Source organism: Macaca mulatta, chromosome 16 (assembly GCF_049350105.2).
Source record: "Macaca mulatta isolate MMU2019108-1 chromosome 16, T2T-MMU8v2.0, whole genome shotgun sequence".
Lineage (NCBI taxonomy): Eukaryota > Metazoa > Chordata > Mammalia > Primates > Cercopithecidae > Macaca > Macaca mulatta.
The window spans coordinates 20266646-20282682 of NC_133421.1; the positions used below are offsets into that span (position 1 = coordinate 20266646).

Genomic DNA, 16037 nt, shown 5'->3' on the forward strand with positions numbered 1-16037 from the left:
CGCAGTGGCTCACACCTGTAATCCCAGCACTTTGGGAGGCCAAGCTGGGGGATCACCTGAGGTCAGGAGTTCGAGACCAGCCTGGCCAACATGGTGAAACCCTGTTTCTACTAAAAATACAAAAAGTTAGCCAGGTGTGGTGGCACACACCTGTAATCCCAGCTACTAGGGAGGCTGAGGCAGGAGAATCATTTGAACCTGGGAGGCTGAGGTTTTTTTTAAAAACAAAAACAAAAACAAAACAGAAATGCAGAGCCCCAGGTTTTCCTTGCACAAGCCAAGTGCAGGAGGGACCAGTGAGGGGCTGGCAAGGGGACTGGGCCTAGGATGGGGTCAGTAGAGGTTTCGGGGAGTGGGTATGTGTTTTGGAGAGGGAATCCACAGTATCGGCCTGTGGGTCAGAGGCGGGGAGTGTGGCAGGGGGGAGCCCCGGAGGACGGTGATGGCCTCCATGGAAATGGGCAAGGCTCAGGGGCAGAGGACACCAAAAAGATTTGGGAGAAATCATAGTCAACTCCTACTGCCAGTGCAGGGCTCAGCCCAGCTTCTCTGCTGTCCCACCAAGGATGGGAGATACAAGTTCCATGTGGGGGCTGGGTGCGGTGGCTCAAGCCTGTAATCCCAGCACTTTGGGAGGCCGAGACGGGCGGATCACGAGGTCAGGAGATCAAGACCATCCTGGCTAACACAGTGAAACCCCATCTCTACTAAAAATACAAAAAACTAGCCGGGCGAGGTGGCAGGCGCCTGTAGTCCCAGCTACTCGGGAGGCTGAGGCAGGAGAATGGCGTGAACCCGGGAGGCGGAGCTTGAGTGAGCTGAGATCCGGCCACTGCACTCCAGCCCGGGCGACAGAGCGAGACTCTGTCTCAAAAAAAAAAAAAAAAAAAAAAGTTCCATGTGGGAAGGTAGCCAAGAGGGGGCAGGGCAGGGGCCCAGGGCAGGGCAGCCGGAGCACCAGGGCCGGTCTCCAGCCTTCTTCGGCCTCAGACATGTCCTGGAGTGAACGGTTTCCATCGACTGGGAGATGGAGTGAGGCTCCTTCATGCACATGGGGAGCTTGGGGTTCTCAGCTGTGCAGAGCCCACCAGATCAGCCCCATCCTGCACCACATGGCCCACACGTCCTCTCTCAGCCTTGCTCCCTCCTTGTGTACGGGGCTTCCGCCCTTGCAAGCCCCCAGTGATGGCTAGATGGTGCCAGGAGAGGAGCGGCCTTCTGCCAACAGCGTGCGCTCTCTGGGAGGGCCCCTGCCATGAGGTTCCTCCCCAGGACCTTGAAGGCCCCGGGGTCAGCCAGCAGGAAGGGCACGTCCTTGGGGCCACCTCTTAGGATGGTGGGACTTTGACAGAGTCATTTCGCTTCTCCATGCCCAGGTGCTCCCCACGGTGGAGTGGAGGGGATTATCACACCCACCGGGTAGGATGGGGGAGACCTGAAAGACATCAGGGCGGCATGTGGCCCAGAGGCACATTTGTCACTTGTCAAAAGTGGCCAGTCAGCAGGGCATCCTGGGGGACAGCCAGGGCCGTGAAGGACCGGCAGGGTTTCTGGGTACAAGATGAAGGGAGGAGCTGTGGGGGTCCTGCGTGGGGAGGAAGGAACAGGGAGGTGGACAGGACACTTTGTGCAGGGTGAGTGTGGGGCCACATCACAGGAGCAGGCGGGCGCCTCTGAACAGAGCTGGGAGTGGACCAGTAGCTCCAGCCCCATGGGTGGCGGCCTAGAGTGAGGTCCTGGTTTGACCTGTGCCCCAGGAGTGGCCCTTCCTCGGGATGCCGTTCCCGGGTGCAGTCTTCTTGATTTTGTTCTCAGTGTTTTGCCTCCGTGGGCAAGTTCCTCTGCTCTTCGGGCCTTGACCTCCCCATCTGTGCCTTCTAGGAGCTGGAATAGACTCTGGGCTGGGCGCGGTGGCTCACACCTGTAATCTCAGCACTTTGGGAGGCCGAGGTGGGTGGATCACCTGAGGTCAGGAGTTCGAGACCAGCCTGGCCAACATGGCAAAACCCCATCTCTACAAAAATACAAAATTAGGCCGGGCGCGGTGGCTCAAGCCTGTAATCCCAGCACTTTGGGAGGCCGAGACGGGTGGATCACGAGGTCAGGAGATCGAGACCATCCTGGCGAACACCGTGAAACCCCGTCTCTACTAAAAAATACAAAAAACTAGCCGGGCGAGGTGGCGGGCGCCTGTAGTCCCAGCTATTCGGGAGGCTGAGGCAGGAGAATGGCGTAAACCTGGGAGGCGGAGCTTGCAGTGAGCTGAGATCCGGCCACTGCACTCCAGCCCGGGCTACAGAGCGAGACTCTGCCTCAAAAAAAAAAAAAAAAAAAAAAACAAAATTAGCCGGGCGTGATGACGCACACCTGTAGTCCCAGCTACTCAGGAGGCTGAGGCAGGAGAATCGCTTGAATCTGGGAGGCAGAGGTTGCAGTGAGCCGAGATCGCGCCACTGCACTCCAGCCTAGGCGATAGAGCAAGACTCCGTCTCAAAATTTAAAAAGGCTGCAGTTGCTCCTGGGTCACTGGGGAGGGAGGCACAGAGGAGAGTTGGCTATCTCAGATGGTCCCAGGGGCCATCCCGTGCCAAGATGAGGGGGTGGAGGGGCTGCAGGGTGCCGGCAGGTATGGAGGGGCTGGGTGGCTGGCTATGTGTGCTCCACACCCACTTCCCCATGTCACAGATCAGGGGCACTGAGGTTCAGGGGGTAAAGTGGCCTGCTCAAAGCCATGCGGCTGGGACACAGCAGACCAGGGACACAGAGCCAGGGCTGTGTGGCTCTTGGCGTCTGTCAGGCTGAAGCTTGCCCGGGCCCACAGAGAAGAGTGCTCAGGCTGCAGGAGGGGTTGGATAGGGCTAGGTGTTGTCTGACTTCCTCACCCGGGGGCTGCCTGGGAGTTACAGGCAACTGCACACCTATTGGGCCTCTAGCAGCAGCAGCAGCAGCAGCAAACCTTCACTGGATGCCATGTAGGGTCCAGTCTATAGGGGAGACAGCAGTGAAAGGCCCACCACACACCCTTGCTCCTGCCGTTCCTGCACCTGCGGGACTTCTCTTCAGTCTTTGGGGCCTGCCGCCGTGGAAGGAAGGGCAGGAAGGAGGGAGGCAGGCAGGAGGGAGGGTGCATGAACAATAAACTCAAGGAGCAGAGGGGCTGGCATGGCTGTGTTTTGAACGATGAGAAGCAGAGGCTGGGATGTTCCAGGGCAGAGGGAATCTGGTGAGCCGGTGAGCAAAGACCTGGAGGCAGCTAAGTTCTGGGCATGGGATGAAGGGCCATATGTCTGGCGTGGCTAGAGCCAGAGGCCGGGCACACAGACCTGGGTTCTGTCCAGAGGCAGCCAGGGTCCAGCGGGAGTCTGGAGCGGTGACTTTAGGACAGAAGCTTGCAGGCTGCTGTAGTGGGCCTTCTAGAAGCCTCCTGGTCCCTCTTGACCTTCCCTCTCCTGGCAACTCCAATCTCTGATACCTACTAGGGGCTGACTTTGGGGACGTCCTTTCCCTTCCTGGGGCCTCAGTTTCTCCTCTAGTCTGATGGGGCAGCGGCTTGAAGAGTCCGTCCTGCTCTGATATTCAGCACCTCTGCACTTCTCTGCTTGGGCTGGAGGCAGATCAAGCCCCCACCCCCCACCACACCTTCCCCTGAACCACCTGCCCTTCCTACACACACACACACACACACACACACACACACAGAGAACCAAAGATAAGGACCAGAAGGGGCCGAGGTTCTACTGAAAGCCCCTGGCCAGTTTCCAAACTGGCTGGTCTCTCTAAGACAGGTTGAGAGGCGCCTGGAGGGAGAGGTACAGGAAGCACAGGCTTTGGAGCCAGATCCCAACCCGCCTGGGCCCTGTGTCCCTGGGACTGGGGGAGGCAGGGATCCCTGCCTGGGGGAGCTCAAAGGGGCCTGGGGCCTGCACTTCCTGAGCCTCGTGCAGATGTGTCCCCACACTAGGAAGCGCAGGTCTCCGGCCTTCTCAGGAAGCTCCTGGCCCCAGAGGCTGTGTGTTGGCTCATCTCGCATCTCCTGAGTCAAAGCAGAGCGATAGATTTAGGAACTCGGGGTGGAGCAAGATGAAGCCTGTTATCAGCCCATGTCCCAGACAACAGGGTCCTGCCCTCCCTCTCTCTGGGCCCCCACTGCCAGGTGGAGGGTGGGATTCTGGTCTGTGAGGCCCATGCCAGGCTGAGGTTGGCCTCCAGGCTAACACTCCTGCCTTTAGGAGGAGCAGTCCCAGCTTCTGCGAGGGCAGGGGCTGTGTTCAGTCAGTGGGAGACCAGCTTCAGCCTGAGACCCAGCCTCTGAGCCACTCCAGGCTTCAGTTCCAAACCCACCGGGGGGTGGGGGCAGGAAGCAAGGCTGACCCTCTGTTTCCTGGCCCGCCCAGCACACACTTTTCCTGAGGCCTACTGGTCTTCACGGACTCCTCACAAACTCCTCAGCAAGGTCCCCCTGGGAACCGAGGGGACAGGGCTCCACCTTTTATCCCCTGGGGAAGGGGCCAGATTCAATAACAACGCTGCTTTCAGGAAGGGCATTGGCCACTTTGGACTTTATTAGTAACAGTAACGTCCCCTGACATCCACACAAGCTTGCAGCTTCTCCATGGCCAGTTCTTCCCCCAACCTCACAATGGCCCCCGTGATGCAGGCAGACAGGCGAGTGGGGGCCTCCCTTCCTCATCCACAGGCCACTGAGGCCCAGAGAGGGCCTTGCCTGAGGTCACCTAGGGAGTGGCTTGCTGGAGCCCTGGGTCTAACAGCAACTTCAGCCACCCACACAAGCCTCTCTCCCTCCGCAGCTGGACCTGTATGCGGGGGCTCTGTTTGTGCACATCTGCCTGGGCTGGAACTTCTACCTCTCCACCATCCTCACGCTCGGCATCACGGCCCTGTACACCATCGCAGGTATGGCGCCCACAGCAGGGAGATCCACCCAGGGGACGTGTAAAAGGGGCAGAAGGCCACCTCTCCTACAGGCCCGAGGGAGCAGCCCAGGAAGTGGCCCCAGCAGGAGCCCCAGAAGTTCCTCCCTGTGTCCTTCCTCCCTGGGGCCAGTGCCCTCCCCAGCAACCTTGCTTCCACTGGCAGGGGGCCTGGCCGCTGTAATCTACACGGATGCCCTGCAGACGCTCATCATGGTGGTGGGGGCTGTCATCCTGACAATCAAAGGTGAGGACAAGGTCTGTGGCCATGGCGGGGCTATCCCCACAGCAAGCCCTGTGGAGTCTGGCACTGCCCGGCACTCTGCAGGACTCATGCTGTTGGGGCTCTGGGTAGCATCGCTGGGGGTGGGTGGGTTCAGGAGGTTGAGCCACTAGACAGTCAGCCCCACTGCTGGCCCCTCAGTGACTGCCCTGGCTGGTAGAGGCTGCCCACCCTACTACCCCGCTGTTACCAGCTCTGGCCCTGGCAAGGAGCTGACTCAGGAACTCAGGACGAGCCACACCCACATTGGCTCAGCGCTCGATGGTGAGGTGGGGCTGTAGGCGGGTGTGAAGGCACACAACCAGGAGACCACAAAACTGCCTGGGCGGCTCCTCCAATTGTTTAAAAGCATGTACAAAATCCCAAGAGGTGATGCCACCTCCTGCAGGACAAAGGCCAAGAAGGAAAGAAGAGAGCTTGGAGATATTGGCAATACTAGTCTGGAACAGATAGGAAGCTCACAGGGCTGCCCGGAGAGAGACAGAGCTCACCGTCCCTGGAAGTATGTAAGCAGAGCCAGGAGGACCCCGCAGAGAGTGAACACATGTCTAAAGACTCTTCCAGACTCAGACACTGGGACTCTGTGGTTGAGCAGTTTCTAACCCTTGAATGGCACTTGTTCATTTGCTCTGAGCCTCACACGAACCCTTGGTCTGAATACAGAGCCTGGCCTGAGCTCCATGGAAACGGTGATGCTGGGGGACCAGCATCCAGGCAGCAGGCTGCCTCTTCCATGTCCCACTTGGAAAAGGCTAGGGAGTGGGGCCTGGGGTGGAAACTAGTTTCCTACATCCCGGCTTCTTCCTCTCAGACCAGGGAGGAAGTGTCCCTAGGACCCACCTCATGAGAGGGATCTCAGCAGCCAGGCCCAGTATGGAAGGGAGGGGAGTGACAGACACAGACGGGCCAGGGCTTGGCCATGCCAGGCCCTGACCCCGAGGTAGACAGGAAGAGTGAGGCGTTCCGGACTGGAGAGGAAAAAGGCCCGGCTTGAGGCCGCCAGATGGGCTGTGTGGTCTTGATGGAGGCCCCCTCCCTCTCTGGACCTCTGTCTCCCTCTTCTCTGTGCCTCAGGGGGTTGGGGCCACGTCACCACCAGCCACTCTCAGCTCTGCTAAAATCACACCCTTCAGGTGATCAGGATGAACACTTTAGAAGCCTCAGGAAGGTCCTCAAATGTCAAGAAAAATTACTGTTGCTTCCTTGAATCGACAATCAGAAACCTGGCTGAGAACCTCTTGCCCAAGGCTGATGGGTGTCCAGAGGCCAACAGTGACTCCTGCCGGGCCAGCAGGACACTGGGGTGCCCATGTGCAAAATGCTCACTTAATAGTATTATTTTAAATACAAATAAAATAGTCATTCAAATACACCTTTAAAAAAAAACAAAAAACCCCTCTACCCTCACACCTTTCCAAACACTGGGAAAGATGAGGTGGAAAAAAACCCTAGTTTGGTGCATCAGGAAGTTTCCTGTGAGATGAAGGTAGGGGGAGCCCGGGGAGTCAGGGCCCCCCAACCACCAAATTGTCCCTGTCCCACCCTGACCCCTCCAGCTTTCGACCAGATCGGCGGTTACGGGCAGCTGGAGGCAGCCTATGCCCGGGCCATTCCCTCCAGGACCATTGCCAACACCACCTGCCACCTGCCGCGTGCAGACGCCATGCACATGTTTCGAGACCCCCACACAGGGGACCTGCCGTGGACCGGGATGACCTTTGGCCTGACCATCATGGCCACCTGGTACTGGTGCACCGACCAGGTGAGTGCCAACGTCTCCCGCCCATCCCACCTTCCTGCCGTCCCAGCGGGCTCCGGTAGGCCCAGGTGGCCCGTCTGCCCTCCGCATCATGAGTCCGGGCTGGGGCCTCCGAAGGTGTGGCTCCAGGCTGGGACAGGCTGCTAGGGGTCTTTGCGGTCCCGGGGGGCTTGAGCCCTCCGTTTAGAATCAGATGAGGCCCACTGGCTACCACCCGTCCTGGCCTTTAGATGCTTCGACTGAGACAGTTTGGAGTATGGGATTCCGAAGGGACTCGAATGCTCCTCGGTGGCCTTGCCATCGGCCAAGGGGCGGGCATTTCGGGCCAGTCTTGGGCTGCCAGGATCCGGCAGCAGGCGGGGTACCTGGCCTCCCTTGGCCTGCCAGCGGTGGGGGCCGGCCACGGCTGGGCCCGCGTTTCTGGTAGAGCTCTGGACGCCATCAACAGCAGAGCGGTACCTAGGGGGTCCTGGGAAGCCGTCTTTATCCCTAGTCCCTGAGGCAGGGGCCCTGTGATGATGAAACTGCTGGGCCTGGAAGAGAGGGAGCAGAGAGTGAGGCTGAGCGAGAAGGGCCAACCCCGCCCCAGCACAGGACCCTGCTCAGGCACACAGGAGCCAGCAGGCCCGGGTTCGCCTCCTGGCTCTGCCGTTCACCAGCTAGTGGGCCTAGGCCAGTTGGTTCAATCACTCGATGCCTCAGTTCCCCTGTCTGTAATAGGAATAATCCTGCCCTTTGTGGGTGTAGCAAGGCAGCTTCCTCCCAGCTCACCCCCACCAGCCTCCTCTATTTCGACACAAGCCTGGACGTGGTTGGAAATGGGCTGAATGGGGTTGTCGAAAGCAATGCAGGAGTTTGTGTTGAGTGCAGGGGGTGACTCTGGCCCTGCCCCCAAGACCCTGTCACCAGCCCTCCAGGTGACCTCAGATGAACTGCTTCCCGTCTCTGGACAGAAGCAGATGGTGCCCTTGCTTTGCTTGTCCCAAAGGCCGTGGGCAGCTCCAGGGAGCATGTGTGTGGGAAAAGGTCTGGGAAGCAGTGGCCACAGGCCCCACGACTGTCCATGCCTCTGGACCCAGCCCCAGGGGTCCACCATAGGATAAGGCAGCCTCTGTGGAATGAACGATAACAGCGCTCACACAAGCCTTTCCCATGGGGCCTCCCCTGGGAGTAGGCCTCGCCAGCTCCATTCATAGGACAGAGCACTGAGGCCAAAGACAGAGACGGATCTGAACCCAGAGTGGAGTGACTTTTCCGTGGTTCCCAGCTCTGCTCTTCCTCTCCCAAGCAGCACAGGCTCCATCAGAATCTGCCCAGAGACCCTCCCTGGGTTCCAACAGTAAGAACGGACCCCAGCTGGGAGCTATCAGAAGCTCTGGAAGGCTGGGCCTCAGTTTCCCCATCTGTAACACGTGGTCCTCAAGCAGGGCCCCTTGTACTCCGGCATGCTGTGCTCACAAGCTGCTCACATCCTCCATGCCTCATGGGAGGGCTCTCCAGGGAACGTGTGGGCTTACAGCAGGCATCTGCCCAGTTCTCCTGGGAGGGCTGAGGGCCAGCCCCAGTGGGCCAGGGGTTGGTGAAAGGTTGGCCGTGGAGGGCACAGTAGGCATGTGGTACCCTGCCAGGCTGAGCCCCTTTACAACTGCCACATCCCACCTCCTCCCAACGCAGCATGGGCCTGGCATGGCACGGGCGTCTCTGGGTGGAACATCAGTCAGGAGATTTTCCCATCAAAGCCAAATGAATCTGCACACGTCCTGGCCTTGGGGTCAGGGTTGGGCGGGCCCCACTACACAGATAAAGAGCCCGAGACCCAGAGAGGATCACACAGGGAGGTGGAGGAGGGACACTGCTGACCCCAGGTGGTTCAGGGCACCAACCAGCATCGGGCTGTAGCCTGGCCTCTGCCCTATCTCCCTATCCTCCTCCCCTCGGGCTGGATCTGCCTGCTGGATGCGGGGCCTCGGTCCAGAAGCCCAGGCACTAGTCCTGCTTGAGGTTCCTGGTCTCTGCGTGGCTCTCACTGACACTGGGGACTTTTAGGGGCACCTAGGGGTCTGACTCCACTTTGCTGTGGGGCCAGGGTAGCCCTCGAAGACACCCACGGTCTAGTCAGAAGGGAGGCAGCAGTTCTGTGTGCTGAGACCATGGGACGTTTTGCTTTTTTTTTTTTGAGATGGAGTCTTGCTCTGTTGCCCAGGCTGGAGTACAGTGGCGCCATCTCGGTTCACTGCAAGCTCCACCTCCTGGGTTCAAGCAATTCTCCTGCCTCAGCCTCCCGAGTAGCTGGGATTACAGGCGCGCACCACCATGCCCAGCTAATTTTTGTATTTTTAATAGAGACGGGGTTTTACCATGTTGGCAAGGCTGGTCTCGATCTCCTGACCTCGTGATTCACCCGCCTCAGCCTCCCAAAATGCTGGAATTACAGGCGTGAGCCACTGCGCCCAGCCAATTTTTGTATTTTTAGTAGAAACAGGGTTTCAGCATGTTGGCCAGGCTGGTCTCGAACTCCTGACCTCAAGTAATCCACCCACCTTGGCCTCCCAAAGTGCTGGGATACAGGGGTGAGCCGTTCACTATCTTCTGGCTCATCCATGACAAATGGGTGGCATTTTTCTAACCAGAAACAAAACCAGTAACGAAGAGGCAGAGGGTCCAGTGGACAGAGCCCTGGTCTGGGCTCCCATCTGGGCTCTGCCCCTGCCCCTCCCTGGGCCTTGGTGTCCCTGTCTGTGAAACAGGGCGGTGCACAGACCAGAAGGCCTCCCAGGGTCCTGCCAGCTCTGTCACCTGCTGATGCTGCAGCTCCAGGCTGGGTGCCCTCCCTTAGTCAGCAGCAGCCTCCTCAGTCATAACAGCAGCCACAGCTTTCGTGGGCAGCGTGCTGACTCCAATGGCCACACCCCAAAACTTACTCACTGAGAAAGGGAACTCACATTCAGCGGAGGCCCTTGAGGAGCCAGGGACAGGCTTGGCTGGCTACACTAGCAGCCTCACTTAAGTCGTTGCAACAACTCTCCTCATTTTGCAGACGAGGAGTCCAAGGTGAAATGGCCACTCAGGGAGTGAGAGCTTCCTCAGGGAAGGGGGTCTGGCTGGGACTGGACACGAGTGCTGGGAGGTGGGGGTGAGCAGTGGCCTGCTGACATCTGAGTAGGGGGGCCAGCCTTGCTATCTGACAGTCAGGGGTGGGGAAAGCCCCTGCCCTATTCAGGGGGACTGGCAGGCCTCACAGCTCATGGGAACTCTGAGCCTCAGCTTCTCCACCTGGAGTGACAGCACCTGTCCCTGGGCCAGCTGCCATAAGTACAGATGGAAATATAGAGGCAAATATCCCATCAATGGCAGAACGACATGCAGGGTCTTAGGGAAATGCTTCTCTCCCAAGCACCTAGACAGAACCACCATCTAACTCTCTCATTGTCCAGATGGGACAGCTGAGGCCCAGTCTGAGGCAAGGACTTCTCCCAAGTCACAGAAAGCTGGCAGAGAAGCAGGAAGGACAGCAGCTTGCCCTGCGTTTGGAGGCTGCAGCCCACAGACACTCCTAGCCTCTGTAATTAATGTTTCCGTGACATCCACAGCTTAGGGGTAGATGCTAGGAGCTATCCGTTAAACTAGCAAGCTTGGAAAGTAAGTTAAAATCATGGAGGCTTCCTGCTGCTGAGTTGCAGGTGGTGACTTAAACTGTGGAACTGCAAAGGAAAAATACTTACGTTTCAGAGTCATAGGTCGTACAGCTTTGTGAACATACTAAAAACCATGGGAGTGTACACTGTGACTGGGGGAATTATATGGTCTGTGAATACCTCAATAAAGCTGTTTAAAAAGTAACTCTTTTGAAGTAGAATCATAATATCAGTGCTGGGAGGGATCTCAGACATTATGGGTCCACATTACTGCTCCCTCCTCCCATTCTGCAAATCTGGAAAGGCCTGGTTAGGATTTGCCGAAGGCGCCCAGAAGGGCCGATGCCCTCAGGTAGCTTCTAGCCTCCCTCTGCTACTGAACTGCAAGCTTTCCAAACCCCAGGTCTTAAAGCGCCTGAACTCTGCCAGCCATGCAAATACAGTTGGTGCCAATGTCTGCTCCTGGCATCATGAACGTGCCAGCTGCTGTCATGAGGGTCCAGGAGATGAGGGTAGGGGTGTGTGTCCCCATACCACCCCACCCAGGGTCTCCTCCAGCCCTGACAATTGCCAGGGGTGGTGGGCTGGGCAGGATCCACAGCTCCCCTATTGGCAGGTCAGGGGACTGAGTCCCTGGGAATGAGTGTACCTCGGCTCTCGCTGCTTGGCCTGCTGAAGTGAGCTCTCCTGGTTGGTTGCTGACAGTATTGGGGCTTTGAGTGTGGCTGTTTTGGGTGGGTCGGGGGCTAATGGGACATCATCGTGCCTGATGCCCACTCCCTGAGGCCCACCAAGGACCAATCCTGACACAAGCGTCCCTCAGGCTTGGACTCACTCCGTCTCGCACTCCACCCCCAGGTCATCGTGCAGCGGTCACTGTCAGCCCGGGACCTGAACCATGCCAAGGCGGGCTCCATCCTGGCCAGCTACCTCAAGATGCTCCCCATGGGCCTGATCATCATGCCGGGCATGATTAGCCGCTCACTGTTCCCAGGTAGGACAGGCTCTGGGCGCTGAGCCCAGGCTGCAGGGCACCCAGGGTTCTGGGACCTTGTCCTGCAAAAGTCACCAGGAGGAGAGGCAAAGGATAGATGTGAACTGTTCCCCAACCTGGGGTGTGGGGAAGAGTGGTCCTCAGGGCCACAATCAAAGGGATTAACATGGATGTGGCTTGGTACAAGGTCTGGACAGGTATCACTTACTGCTGCGTGACCTCAAGGCTGTAAACGAATGTCCCTGTGCCCCGCCGTTTCCTCATCTGCAAACTAGGGACTGTGTCACCCACCTGGAAGGTGCCATCAAGATCCTCTAACTACAGGCATTGGAGACGTATGGGTGGGGAAACGTCATTTCCTTAGGTTGCCTTTTCAGGACTCTGGGACCAAGAGTCCCCAGCATTAACGATGGCCTTCCATACGGCCCTGGATGGTTCCCACCCCTGCCTGTTCATCAGTTTCCCCATCTGTAACAAGCGAATTGAAGTCATCAGAGTTAGGGACACCGTAGCCCAGAAGACAGCAGCTCGGGCTCTTGGGTGGCTGGCAGGGAGGGACTCATGACCCCTGGTGTGCAGGGACCCTGACTCACCTGTGCCTCCTTGTCTGGGGAGTGCTGGGCCTGCATCCTCCTCGACACATCTGCTTCTTCTCTCCCCCGACTCTGGGCCCACGGGGAGCCACCCTGGGGTCCAGCAAAGGTCCCTCGGGTTATATGGGGGGCACTCAGCTGCCGGCGCGGTGGTGGGGTTGGCCCGTTGGCCACTTGCTCTGAGTGGCGCCTCCGGAGAGGGACTGAGTGCTCTCTCACCTCATAGTACTCCTCTGACACAGAGGAGGCCACTGAGGGCCGTCGGGGGCCAGGCCCACGGCTGGAGCTGCCTGAGTGGCTGTCTTGGTCACTGAGGGTTATGTAGTCGTCATCATCTTCTTCTTCCGCCCCATCCAGCCCATTGGGGAGCCCCACCCCAAGTCTGTCGGGGTCATCCTGGGTCACAGATAGCTGCCCCTGGAGTGGGGCGTGGCCTGGGCCTGCCATCCTGGGTAGCCTATGGTCTGTCCCATTCTGGGGAGCCTCCTCTTTGGGGAGCTCCAGGGCCCAGCCAGTACCACTGCTGTCCTGGGCTAGTACATCTGCCACAAGGACTGTCCGGGGCTTGGGCACAGGGGGCAGTGGCTCAGGGTCCCCCTGGGGGAGGCCATTCTCAGCTGGGATGCCGTCCTGGGGGGCACTGGGCTCTAGGGGAGGGCAAGGTTCTGGACGGGGCCTGCTGTCCTGGCTCTGCTTCCACAGCTGGTGCTGGGCGCTGGCCTGGGAGGTGTCACGGATCTTGATGCGGTTCATCTGGCTGGGCTGGGGGTTCCAGATGTTGGGGTCGATGATATTGATGTAGCCCAGGATGTCGCTGCCAGGCTCCGGGTCTGGCTCCACCCACGTGGGCAGGTACTCAAACATGTTGGCCCTCTCCAGGTGGAGCAGTCCTGGGTGGATGGGTGGCAGCAGCTCGGGGATGTCCCCTGGATGCTCGGCCAGCGCTGGGCCCTTCAGCCCCAGGGGCTTCTTGGCCTCCTGCTTCTCAGAGGAGATCTTGGCAATCTCATCAACGCTCTTGGCCTTGACCAGCGCGTACTTGGGGTTGACGAGCTTCTTGGCCACAGAGCCCGCGGGCACCAGGGGGACCACAGAGGGCAGCACGATAGGCTCTGGCTCCGGCTCCTTCTCCATAGGGATGCCCTTGAGGCTCACACTGTGTGACATGAGGTACAGCTCCTGGAACTGCCGGTCGAACATCTCCACCACCTGGCCAGACAGCACGGAGATCACATTCCGGTCCGTCCGCGCGGCCGACCACGTGAAGCTGCAACAGAGGGAGGGGGCGCTGGTCAGGCACACGACCCTGCTTCTCCCAGCAGCCCCTGTGTACCCGCAGCTGCTGAGCCTCAGACTGTGGCCACAGGGCCCTGGGATCGAGAAGTGAATAGGGGCAGAGAGCAGGTGCATGCTGTGGGGTCAGACTGAGTCTGGGATGTCAAGCAAGTTGGTCGCACCAAGCCTGTTCCCACCTCTGCAAATGGCACGGCACTGTACTTCTCTCAGGCTGGTACAGGATTCACTAAGCAGCTCAGGAAGGCCCTGGACACCGTGGGGGTTGCTGCACGTGGTGGCCACTGCTGCCATGTGTCTATGCTGCCACCAACCCCCATGTAACCATGGGCAGTGCCCACCCCATGCCGCATGTGGTGGTGCCCACAGAGCTGGCCCCATCCCTGAGGACAGCTCTCAGAGTGACCCCCATACGCTGTGGAGGCACAGTCTGGCCACACCCCACCTCCAGGCCGGTGACATCTCCAAGCTGGAACAACAGTGTCCTCAGACAAAGCCCTTCTCTGCCTGCCTCCAGAGACAGACAAGCAGGCAGGTGTGCTCCAGCCCTGCGCACACCTCAGCAGCCTTGGGATCAATGAACTGGAATAACCACGGTGTCGTAAGTTAGCATTAAGGACAGAAGCCAGTTGGGAACCAGACTGGCTCCCACAACTTCCCTGAAAGCTGGAGAGTCACCTGTAGGAGCCGCACACTGCCCGGTCTCCATCCACAAACATGAACTTCTGGGCCAGGGCACCCTTGAACTTGGTTGCCGACCGCGTGAAGAACTCGGTTCCCCCGCTGCTCCGCACTCTGAGATTCTGTGTTGGGAACCAAGAGACAGAATTACACGACTGCAGCCCTGACCACACAGGGCAAGGGGAGGACGGCAGCTGCCCAGGGCTCAAAGGGGACTTTGGGGTAGTCAGGAGGGGAAGGAAGAGGCTGTAAGGACTGGAGGAAGGAGCTGGTGTGTCTGGGACTGCAGGCCCCGGGGTAAGGAGGGAGTTGCTGAGCCGTGAAGCTGCAAAGGGGGCAGGCACTGGTACAAAACGGGTGGGATTAGATGGTCTGAGCTTTGGCCCCAAAGGTGTCTGAAGAGCAGCATCAGGCAGGAAAAGGCTTGCACAGCCAGCCGGTTTGGGAAATGCTGCCATGGGTGGTGGATGCTGTGGTGGGGTCCTGAGCGGGAGGGTAATGTGCACATGTTTTAGAAGTGTCTCGTGGATGGCTAGGGGGTGATGCAGCCAGAGGAGGGCAGGAAGGGGGCCTGCCCTTCGGAATCTGGCCCTTACACTCCAATAAGTCTGTGGCCCTCCAGGGTGCGTGGCCCTACCAGGCCGCTCCCCTGTGCTTCTCAACACCCCAGTCTCTGGAGGGCAGGACTCACAGCAAACCTTTCTCCTTCCCCATGGCCAGGACACCACCCAGCACCCAGGCCAGGTCCTGTACATGGTCAGAGATTCAATTCGGTGCCGGCTTACACGGTTTGGCCCAGGAGCAGACCAGGAAGGCCCTCAAGAGACTGTGGCAAAGGGAGATGCGACCCAAGGAGAAGAGGGTTCGTTGGGCATTAGGAGCACAGCGGGTCCCTCAACTGCCTCAGCTCCAAGGCCAGGTTGTCACCAGCCTTTTCCTGGACCCTGGCCACACAAGGGCCCTCTGTCCCAGTGTGGAGTCTCTGGAGCTGCCAAGGGCCTGTGTGTTGCAAGTTCCAGGTGCTGACTTCCCTTCCCCGGCAGCAGGGCCTGCTGTGAGGGAGGAGCACATGGTAAAGGCTGGTGCTGGGCACGGCAGACCCCAGGAAGGGCAGGGCGAGCCTGGATGGAACCCAGGTGTCGAGGATGGCCAAGGGCATCCCGAAGTAGAATCTCAGGTGTAAAGGGGATCTGGGGCTCATCTGGCCCGTGTCCAGGGCAGTTTTTAAGAAATGCTCCTGGGTGCCCTGAGGGTCTGACTCAGGAGACCTGCGGTCAGGCGGGGAATCTCAGTTTTAACACCAACTCCAGGGATTCCTGACTGGTCTGCCTGCATGCCTCCTGTGATGGGAGTCTCACTCCCTCCCGAGGGGCTCTGTGCCGGCTTCTGGCTCTCGGCTATGACGTGTTCTTAGTCAGGCTGAGCTGTGACTTACTGGTCTGTCCCCTCACCCACTCACTGGCCCCAGCTTATTCACCCCACTCATTCACACAGTCACCAACCCCTGCCGAGGCCCCCAGCTGCAGACAGAGATGCCTGTGATGAGGATCCCCCCTGGGAGGTGAAGGGGAAGCAGGGAGGTAAACGAAAACGAGCTGAATGCCCAGGATTGCAGAGTAGTAGCCCGAAGTGTGAAGGGCTGGCCGGGAGGCTCCCAGGAAAGGACGACATGGGTCACAGGGGGAGGTGGGGAAGCATTCCAGGGAAGGGACTCAAAGGCCAGGCATGAGAGGCCTTTATACAAGAGCACCTCAGGGGAGGAGGGGTGGGTGACGGAGCCTGCAGAGCGAGCAGGGGCGGGCTCCTGGTAAAACACCCAGCACCTTCTTAAGGGCCTGAGCTTGGCCCCGAGCTTGGCCCTGGGGCCA

At 59.0% G+C, this 16037-nt stretch overlaps 2 protein-coding genes across 10 annotated transcripts in view; one reads left to right on the forward strand and one right to left on the reverse strand.

Moving 5' to 3' along the window:
- Positions 1 to 16037, forward strand: part of SLC5A10 (solute carrier family 5 member 10) — a 70356-nt gene that overhangs the window by 13225 nt on the left and 41094 nt on the right. For 4 of the 8 annotated variants that reach the window (XM_002800319.4, XM_028836089.2, XM_015118774.3 and 1 more), the window contains 4 exons: positions 4809 to 4914; positions 5098 to 5178; positions 6771 to 6976; positions 11467 to 11602. In XM_002800319.4, the coding sequence (XP_002800365.4) occupies positions 4809 to 4914; positions 5098 to 5178; positions 6771 to 6976; positions 11467 to 11602 (529 nt within the window). Of the gene's footprint in view, positions 1 to 4808; positions 5179 to 6770; positions 6977 to 11466; positions 11603 to 16037 lie in introns of all 8 variants that reach the window. The other 4 variants (XM_077970506.1, XM_077970508.1, XM_077970507.1 and 1 more) reach the window with 1 other exon arrangement.
- The window catches only part of FAM83G (family with sequence similarity 83 member G), a 34353-nt gene continuing 22846 nt past the window's right edge, over positions 4531 to 16037 (reverse strand). For both annotated transcript variants that reach the window (XM_077970504.1, XM_077970505.1), the window contains exons 4-6: positions 14167 to 14291; positions 12196 to 13462; positions 4531 to 7506 (exon numbers count right to left, since the gene is read on the reverse strand). In XM_077970504.1, coding sequence (XP_077826630.1) covers positions 7117 to 7506; positions 12196 to 13462; positions 14167 to 14291 — 1782 coding nt within the window. In that variant the 3' untranslated portion in view covers positions 4531 to 7116. The remainder of the gene's footprint in view (positions 7507 to 12195; positions 13463 to 14166; positions 14292 to 16037) is intronic.